This window comes from Lagenorhynchus albirostris, chromosome 1 (genome assembly GCF_949774975.1).
Source record: "Lagenorhynchus albirostris chromosome 1, mLagAlb1.1, whole genome shotgun sequence".
Classification (NCBI taxonomy): Eukaryota; Metazoa; Chordata; class Mammalia; order Artiodactyla; family Delphinidae; genus Lagenorhynchus; species Lagenorhynchus albirostris.
The window spans coordinates 75,445,474-75,455,222 of record NC_083095.1 but is presented as its reverse complement, the minus strand read 5'-3'; the positions used below and the strand labels follow the sequence as shown (position 1 = coordinate 75,455,222).

Here is a 9,749-nt window from a genome sequence, read left to right as displayed (position 1 = left end):
GCCAGAGGTTGCTATGGAGGTGTCTGGATCAGGCCACTTGCTGCCGGCCAGCTGGCCCTCCCCTAGGCTCTTGGGAAGGTGAAGAAAGCCCCACCAAGATCTCCTAGCAGCAGCCACAGGGCAGAGATGCACACCGAGAGGTGAGCAGTGTGATAGAAACTAATGGAGACCATGGGCATCCAGGATGAATGAAGAACCGAGGGTAGTTGCTTTGGTGAAGGGAATATCTCTGGGCTGTATGTCTTCTCCTTGCCTCGCTTATCCACCTCCAGACTTCTCGCCTGCCCTCGGCTCTACAAGGCTGATCGGAATGGAGCATCCACAAGCTCCTCTCCTGTATCCTGAGCTTTTGGTTGGGCTCAGCCATCTGTTACCTGCTGGGACTCTGGCTGATAAAACCTCTAAGGTCATGATGGGTCAGCTCCAACTTCAAGCTGCAAATTTGATATTTTCTAGAAAGCAATGATATCCGTGGCCCTTTACCCTATAAACCCATCCATCTTCCAAGAGGGAACTTCTGGCTGCCTAGGAGCAAGGATCCAGGGAGGGCTGGTCCAAGAGATCTGCTCTGCATGGCTCTGGGGAAGCCATTCTGGCCCAAGGCAATGCAGTGCTCATTCTGGAGAACAACATCTAGACATATTTAACTCCTTGCTCCATCTCATGCCATCAAGCTTGCCTCCTCCAGACAGCTCATAAATGAATCACAGCAGAAGATGCTTTTGAATGTAGCCAAAGGGACACTCGCAGCGATAGGAGCCATCGGTATTGATGCACTGCCCGTGTTTACAGACATCAGGTTCTTTGCACTCATCCATATCTTAAGCAGAGGAGGAAAAAATAGTGAATAACAATGTATTTTTGGAAACACAAAGGTAAATTATGATCATTCCAGTGCCTAATCGATGAAATATCTAGTATTACAATATTAACATGCAATCCCATAATACAATTGGTATCTAAATGAAAATACCAAAAAAAAAAAAGAGCTTCATTTTCCAAGATAAATGTGGAGAAATAACAGCTAGAGAAAGGACAAAGAAGAGGCTGGTTGCAAATGTTCAGAAATGCTGAGAATGCAGCACAAGCCACTCACCAACCGCTGAATCATCGGGTCCCACAATGATTCCACTTCCATAGGGACAGATCTGGCGGAAGGCCTCTGTGGTGGAGATGAACTCTCGTTAATAGGAGGGCCAAAGGCAAGTAACTGCAGGCCCCTCCCCAGGTATGGTGTGGAAGCTGCACACGTTGGAACATGATGAACAAGCCAAGCCCAGAAACCAGAGAAAGATAACAAGGCTCCCAGAGCTGGTGTACCTACTACTTGGGCAGCTTTGAGTCATAACGTAGTTCCGAAGAAAACAACTGCCTAGCTCCTGAGATACAATCATTTTAGTGAACATTTTAGTAGTTGGACTTAAAATTCAATTGCCTTACGTTTTGAAGGTCTACAGTCTTACAGCCTGTACCTCGAATGGCCAAAGAGAAATGCAGATAGTAGACATACCATCGGGTTCAGTGGGGCACAGCTCACAGGGATCTCCCCAACCTTCTCCCTTCAAGGCACAGCAGCATTCCTGTTTGGAGTGATTTCTGGATTTGGGTGACGAACACTTGCCTCCTTCAAACTTCGCGTAACAGTAGCTCATTCGCAAATCTGCGGCACAAATTCAAGAGGCCCCTCAGTTGCTTTCCTACTAAGTCATTACTGTATACTACTGAGCAAGAAACAATCCACCCTGTTAAATGTGATCTCTTCTCATCACTAAAGTCACACTTTTTAAGTGATTCTAATAGTAACTGAGCTGAGATCTTTAAAGTAGTAAGTAACTCTTGTAGTGAGAGCTGATGAACAAATCTGTGTGGCTCTTACCTTATTATCTCTCATTTTATCCAGTGTTCCAAAATAACCTGATGTGAATGATAAAAACCAACACTGCCACATTTCAATGCTGACGTCATCAGTGACTTCAGGACGGAGACGTTGAGATGGTGTAACATTTAGCAAGCACGCTACGTTAAGGTAGTTAAGGTAGACCTCCCAGCTCTAGCACTCACTGTGATATCACACTATGCTGTTTATTCTGTGTCCCCTAAGCCCTGGAGCCAAAATAAAACCCCAGATTCCAGGCATAGAGCAAATAAAGATGTGGCAATTTTGTGGACTGGAGAAAATACAACTCAATAGTATTTCACTGAAGCAGCTACTCACGCAGCTTCTGTCTACAAAATATATGTGAGGTTTTCTGCAGATTTGACACACGTGTGTGTACACACTTGCACACACACAGAAGCTTATTTAGCTCCACAGAGAGAGGGAAGGTAAAGAGGAGGACGGGGAGATGGGTGGATGTGAAGGAGAATAATTGTTCTTCCAAAGAATATATTTCTTTAATATCAGTTATTTCTTGGTAACTCCAACATGGAACACGGGGCTGGGCTCTAGTTCCTACAGAATTCTCCAAAATTGCTTGACAGTTTTGGTAACTGACTTTTCCATTTCTTATAGAGCAAACTGGGTGACTCTAAAAAGTGAGCTCATCCAAGAGCCTGGAGTATGTTTTCCCTCAAATTTGACCTCCAAAGCTTTGCAAACTCCTCTGAGTTACACAGAGGCTAAAATCTGCAGGGTTTAAGGAAATGCTTTCATATCCATTTTGCACAATCCCCCTTTCTTTATGTATGACCACGTCTGCCCTCTCCTGTCACTGTTTTCAATTCCCGGTAGCATATTATTATAGCCATTTATGATTTCAGTTAAGACAATTTCAACATCTTTTATTTCAACGAAAAGGAGACAAGGTAAGAATAACTGAGCTGCCAAAGGTCATAGCAGAAAAATTTTTATGAATTAAAGTAAAAATGTCAGTCAACCACATTTACCAGGCTCCAATAAGTCAAATTCTGTTGACCTCTCCAATGAATTTGTTGAACTCTTTTCATGGCTACCAACTCTTTTAGAGAAACCGTCTCTCTAGTTTCTACTCCATTTTCACATCCGTTATGGCTGGGACCTAAAAGGCACCTTTCAGCAAACTACTCTTCTGAAGGTGAAGAGCAATAAAAGCCTATCCTTGTCCTGCAGCATCTCTGCTATTTAAATGGTCGCTTTGCTGAAAAGTGTCAAGATTTAACAAATTGTAGTTTCTTGAAGGACACCTTTTGATGTGCTTTGTTCTTCAAGTTCATCGTCACATACAGTGTTTTGTGTCTATTGGTCCAGGGTTTTTTTTTTTTTTTTTTTGCGGTACGCGGGCCTCTCGCCGTTGCGGCCTCTCCCGCTGCGGAGCACGGGCTCCGGACGCGCAGGCTCAGCGGCCATGGCTCGCGGGCCCAGCCGCTCCGCGGCACGTGGGATCCCCCCGGACCGGGGCACGAGCCCGTGTCCCCTGCATCGGCAGGCGGACTCTCGACCACTGCGCCACCAGGGAAACCCTATTGGTCCAGTTTTTATTATTTATGCCTACGACCGTCTTAAGATATAATTTAATGACTACTCACAAAAATGTCTCAACAATTATATCAAAACTCAATTCTCTCCTTTGTCTTTCAGCTTGTAATGTTTCTTTTAAACCTAGATACATGCATGTGCTAATACTGGTCTGTTAATTTTCTCATTCTCTTCTCCTTTCATTACGGACCCTATTCCATACCCCAGCCCAGCTCCCCAACACCGCTCTATCACCTCACCCCGGGGGGGAAAAAAATCTAGGTATGAAGTTTAGAGTGAGCCTAAGTGACAAATTCCCTTCACTGAACTTTGTAAGTGGGAGTGGCTCATTTACATCCGTGGCCTTTAGGTGCCAGGGTCTGTGCACCTGAGTCCTGTATCACATTTGTTCCTTCAAAAACATTATCTGTGGTTCTGTGGAATTTTCTCATTTTATGGACAAGAGAAGCCTGACTCCTAATTTGTCATCTTACAGTAAGAACCCAGCTCTTAATGCCCTGGCTCTAGCAAAATCTGTGCTCTTTGGGAGATTTGCATTTGCTTGTGATGATCCTCTAGAATTGGTTTTGTTTTTTAATTAAAGGTGCCTTGCATCAGGAAAGAGAGTTGTGTATGCCCACATCCTTTAACGAGGGCTTGCTAGGATGCCTGCTTACAGGTCTATCCGCAGAGAGCCTTAATGACCTTTGAAATTTCATCAGAGCTACAAAAGTCACTTTCCCTGCTTGCATTCCTCAATTCTGGCTCTGCCTCTTGGAGCTGAGCATGTGGCAGGGCTGCTCACAGCTGGGCTGATTCTTCCTGCAGCGTTAGCTTGCTCTGTGACAGGCCAGTGCAAATTGAATTAATAGCCTATGAATTTCCTCTGGCCTGCCATATCGGCAGATTCACACCTGGTTTCTCACTGCTTTCTTTCCAAACTCCGGCCAAGCCAAAGGCACACAAAGACAAGGGAGAAGGAGTAAGAATTTATCTGGCTGGTCTGTACCATACAGACAGAATATTTGCTTGAATCAACCACCATCCCACCCATAACCCAGAAATCCACATGGGCCTCTGATAGCTACCTACAGGATCAAACCAACAGAGAATTCTCAACTCTCCCCCTTCACACCCCTAAATGTTAGGTGACCAAATGACCCGTTGAAAAGTAAAAAGTTAATCAGTTTGAACAACAATAGCAAGAACCTATGAAGGACTCAGAAATGAACAAAGCTTTTTCACGTATTCAACAAGACTGGTTGGGCGGGTATCCTTATTGTTGTTTAAAAATAAGAAATATGATAATTGAGCTTCCAAAAGATTAAATGACTTGCCCTAGGCTATAAATGGCAAGGCTGAGACCCCTAAGCCCAATATTTGGAATCTTAAATGATATTCATTGCCTCTTACTTGGTAATATGGAAGCAAAAGACAAAACAAAACAACCAAGGAGAAAAAAAACTGAACAAAAGAGTATAACAACAACAAACAACAAAAAAACCACCGGAAGGGGGTGGGATGGGGGTGGGGGGAGGATATGTCTGTTTGCATGTGTTTTTTTGTCCTGAATTCACTAACCTAGTCTGTGTAAGTAGACAGACACACACAATTGATTGTTTAGTAAAATCTGAATAGTTTGCTGAGACATAATAAACTGTGTTATGCTTAAAAAAAAAAAAAAAAAGAGAGCATCATACTAGCCCAGGGAAAGATCAAAATTCAAAATTTGAAGTGTGATTTCTACTTAATGCATATCACTTTCATACCATCATAAAGTCAGAAAACCGTAAGTCAGGGACCTTCTGTACTGCTTTTGCTGTATCCCACATGTTTTGATATGTCATATATTCATTATTATTCAACTAAAATGTTTGGTAATTTCCATTTGAAGTGGGGATTTTATGTCCCATGATGATATTTCCAGGGACGTAAGAATGGCCAAATCCTGCCCTGCTCACCACTGGGAAGATTCCTGAGGATGCTTATATGTATTAGCTTAATACAAATGGAAAGTGAAGAAGGACTTTCAGCCGAACCAGGACCTGATTACCTCTAAAGCAGGAAAGGTGGGTTGAGGTTCAGGCCTAAGTGGAGTTTCCTACTTCCTTCTGAATCCAGAAAAGCAAGCTCAGAATTCCTATAAGGATGAGTAGGAGAGATAGGCCACGCCTCAAACTAGCCAAGGGTTGACTTGATTTTCAAGTATCTGAGCTGAAATAGAGAGAGAAAGAGGTAGCCAATCACAGCATACTAAATTAGCTCTCCTTAGATTTGCTTATTATCACAGGTAGGCAAAGACTTAAAATGCAAGCGATATAAGCAGAGTGAGTGGAGTCTTGAGTCCTACACTTTAAGTTAGACTAAGGACTAATTTCCTACTCATAAATGGACTGCGAACAACAGAATCAGCCCTCCTCACCCCTCCCGTGTGGGAAGGGGAAGAGGCAAGGTCTACATAGAAGGAAAGCAGAAGTGGAAATTTCCTGATTTAGGGAAAGTGAGGTATTCTTTAATCCACACCATCTGGGTTTGTTTAATTTTAATCTTTTGGGTTTACAGCTTTAAAGTCTGCCCAATGTGTTCAGGGAAAGAGATCAGAGAATTATCATGGGATCCTTGTTTCCACCTGCCCTTATTTTGTCATTCGCATCATTACCACAATCATCTTTATTATCATTTATGGAACACTTACCATATGCCAAGTCCATTGCTAAGCACTTTACAACTCATTTTATAATCTAAAAACCGCAAAGTAATATTAACCCATCCTCAGTTGAGGAAAACTAAGGCTTAAGAATGTTTAAAGATGAAGGGATTTCTGAGATAACGTAAATGCTGCAGGCAATATAAGATGAGATTAAAAGATAAAAACTCCAGAGTTAACCAATTGGACAGTATTTGTCAAATTTTACTGTACATTTAAGAATCACATTTAGAAAAAATATGTCTTATTCTGATCAACAGATTCTGATTCAATAGGTCTGGCATGAGGTTGGGGGTTTACTTTTTTAGTGAGTTACTTGATGAGTTTGGTTCAAGTGACTGGGAGATTTTACTCTGAAAAACACTATAAATGGAAGACTGCTGAATTTCAGGAGGATGGATGATATGAAAATGTGTGTGTTGTGTATTCACTTAGATGTTAGGTGGTTAGAGAACCTCAGAACCCACCTGGGGACACCTAATGCACGTAACACCTTATTCTGATTAAACCATATCCTATTTTGATTAGTAAAAAAAAAAAAATCTCTTTTTCAGTGATAAACAAGGTAATGACTTTTGTTTTCAACAACAGCAAAAAGAAATTTATCCATGGTTTAATGAATGGTGAGATTTGGTATAAAACGGATGTAAGTGCAAGTTTTTGTCACGTTAATGAGCTAGGCCAGCTGTTAGTGGAATGCCTTTTGTAACTGCAGGTACTCAAACGTGAAATGGAGAAAGTCTGAATTCTATGCCAAGGGCTATTGTTATGATGATGGACGCTGTTGGATCAAAGATTTTTGTAAGTGTTCGTTGTTTATTTGTTTTCATTCTTTATTTTTAATTAAAAAACAAAACCTCTCTATGTTAAAGGCCATGAGTCTGTTATTTCTTAATATTTCCTCCTCTGTTCTAAAGTTTAAATATATTATACTTCATAATTTTAATTAATCTTTTTACTCTTTCTGGATTCTTTACAACATTTAAAATTCATATTGAAGAAAGCAATTTACAACATTGAGAAAATTTTGTTTATTGCAAAATATAGCACAATAATTATCTAACCTCTGCCTTCATAGTTCTCCTAATAATTTCCAGGAGAGACCACACTGATGACTTATAATTGTTTTATGACCATGTTTAATTTTCTGCCATATCCTCACAGCCAGGCTTTCCTTTTCCTGTATCTGTAGTGATTTGGTTGGTGCAGGGCTTATTATTGAATTTTGTTCCTCAAGCTCATCTAATTGGTAAATATTAATTGATTTACTAATATTATTCGAATATATTTAATTATAATATATATTTATAAATTACACAATATAAAATATTGGACTATATATTTTTTTATTTTGTCTTAAGAATTAGAAACCTTTATTTAGAATCACTTATAGAATCAAAGAGTTTTTTTTCCATTTAGATGAATAAGATGTACTCTGGAACATTTTTCATTGTCACAAATTTGGCAGCTGGGACCCAGAACTAGGGACCAAGAGGCATTAAGCGTTCACCATTTTCCATTAAGAACAACTCACAGCCAGGCACTCTAGGATTTATGAAGAAGCAACTGTACAGACCCTGCAACCCCTGATCTTCACTTCTTTAGCTGATGTGAGGGATGGAGCAGTCAGGAGAAGAGTATCATCAGAGTGTTCCACTTTCCCCATGAGGCACTTCAAACATAGCTATCCTAAAATACTTGCTTTTAAAGACAGAGATCATCGGAGTAAAAAGGAAAACTGCATGGCATTCTGTCTTTGGATATCTGTTTCTTTGGGTATCTGTTTCTGGAGCAGATTTTGATCTATTTTTGCATCTACTTAAGCAGAGGATGAGGAAATCAGAGAAGGATGGTACAGTGAAGGGGGGCAGCATTGGGGCTGCCTGGGTGTCTCCATGAGGCACGGTGAAGAAGAGTGAGTGCTGTGTCCCACAGGTGCCACCTCTGAAGGCAGCAGGCCTGAGTCATCAGCCAGTTCTCCACCAGGAAAAGGGGAGACAAGAGGCCATGGGGAGTGCTTCCTGAATGGGATCTGACAGGGAGGGGGAGATCCTGCCTTGAGGAGGCTCCTGAGGGTCCCCGGCTGCTCTCTCACAGGGATGCTCGCACATCGAGGCTATCAGTGGTTGGGCAGGAAAGCAGTGCACCCAAAGGTGCACACCAGTTAAATGAGAAAGTGTCTGCCATTTTTAAAAAATTCTTCTTAATTTTTGTTTCTTCCCTAACCTCAAGGGAATTAGAACCAAAGAAAAAAAGCAGACGAAGAGAACAGAGCAAGCCATGCTGACCTTACTGCAGCCAGGAGTCAAGCCTCAGGTTCAAAGAGCAGAAGAGAGAAATGAAGATGGAAGTTTTAACCAGGGCTGCACTGAGATTTATTTAATACATGAAAGTGGCCCAGAGGTCTTATGGTTCTCTTTCCAAGATGTCTCTAGGGGATAAGGTTCAATGTTCCTCCAAGGACCCATCGATACTTATGCCTCCTTGCTTTACTCGGATACTCTCTCCTCTCCCCCTTGCTCCACTTAGAAAATGCTTATTTTGCCTCAGGTAGGTTAACTTGTATTATTTCAGTGTATCATCTCCTAAATCTGTAACTGACGCTTGTCCTTTGATTTGCCTATAGGACTAAAACTTTTGAAATAAAATGGTAAGCAAGGCAGCTTTATTTTTTTCCCAGCAGTACATCCTTTCCTTGAAGTGATGAGCTGAGAATCACCCATCTGCCTGAATGAAGGAAACATCATGTGGTTTTAAAAATGAAAAAAAGCAAAAACTCTGTAAATACTGCAACAATTGTCTTGTTACACACAGTGATCATTCTAAAAACTTAAATGACCATAACTGTCCTATCTGTAACATGAGATGCACATCTAAGCTGTTCTCTTCCATTATCCCTACAATAACTTTACAAAAGCTGGCAGGTGGACTTGCCTGGGATCTGGTGACGGCATTCATGTGTTTAGTCGCAAGAGGGGCCTGCTGTATCTCTGTCAGTAACGTCCCTGATCAGAAGGGGAAAGAGTAGTTAGCTCACATGCAATATTGAAGTCATGTGGAAACTATGACAAATGATATATTTTATTCTCTTTGTTATAAGCAGAATAGTCTGGGCACAGCTTCCAAACATTCAATGATTCCTGGCCTTATCCCAATCCATTATGAAAGGTTTTCTTGCTACTTCAAATGGGATGACACACAAAGAGGAAGACAGGAAGTGGCTATGCAGATTTCCAGCTTAATTGATCCATTTCTGTCAATTTTTTGTAGGAACAAAGAAAAGTGTAATTTTTTTTCCAATGGGAAGAGAATTATTTTTCCTCAATCTCTTTTAGTTCTCTTAAACTTGAGAAGATAACAAGAAAACGTTTTCAAGTCTACTCCCCCTTCTTTCTTACAGTGTCTTTCCTTTTTTCCCTCCTTTCTCTCCTCCTGGCCAGTCCACTCTGTGTTGGGGCCGCTAGGCTCACGCAGAGAATGGGGAAAGACCAGTTATGAACAGGGTTTGTGGAGCGTAAGGATGAGTGCCAGGTCTATTGTTTCCTTTATACCAAGACATGCCATCTATAAAGGCCCTCCTATTAACACATGATCCCTAGAAACATTTTA

At 41.3% G+C, this 9,749-nt stretch overlaps 1 protein-coding gene across 1 annotated transcript; it reads right to left on the bottom strand.

The window, feature by feature from the left end:
• Nucleotides 1-704: 704 nt before the first annotated feature.
• On the bottom strand, nt 705-1,652 carry LOC132528181 (fibrillin-1-like). The gene is made up of 3 exons (XM_060164225.1): nt 1,511-1,652; nt 1,097-1,162; nt 705-820 (listed from the first exon to the last, which is right to left on the bottom strand). Exons 1-3 carry the CDS (start codon nt 1,650-1,652, stop codon nt 705-707), a joined length of 324 nt encoding a protein of 107 aa, XP_060020208.1.
• Nucleotides 1,653-9,749: the final 8,097 nt, after the last annotated feature.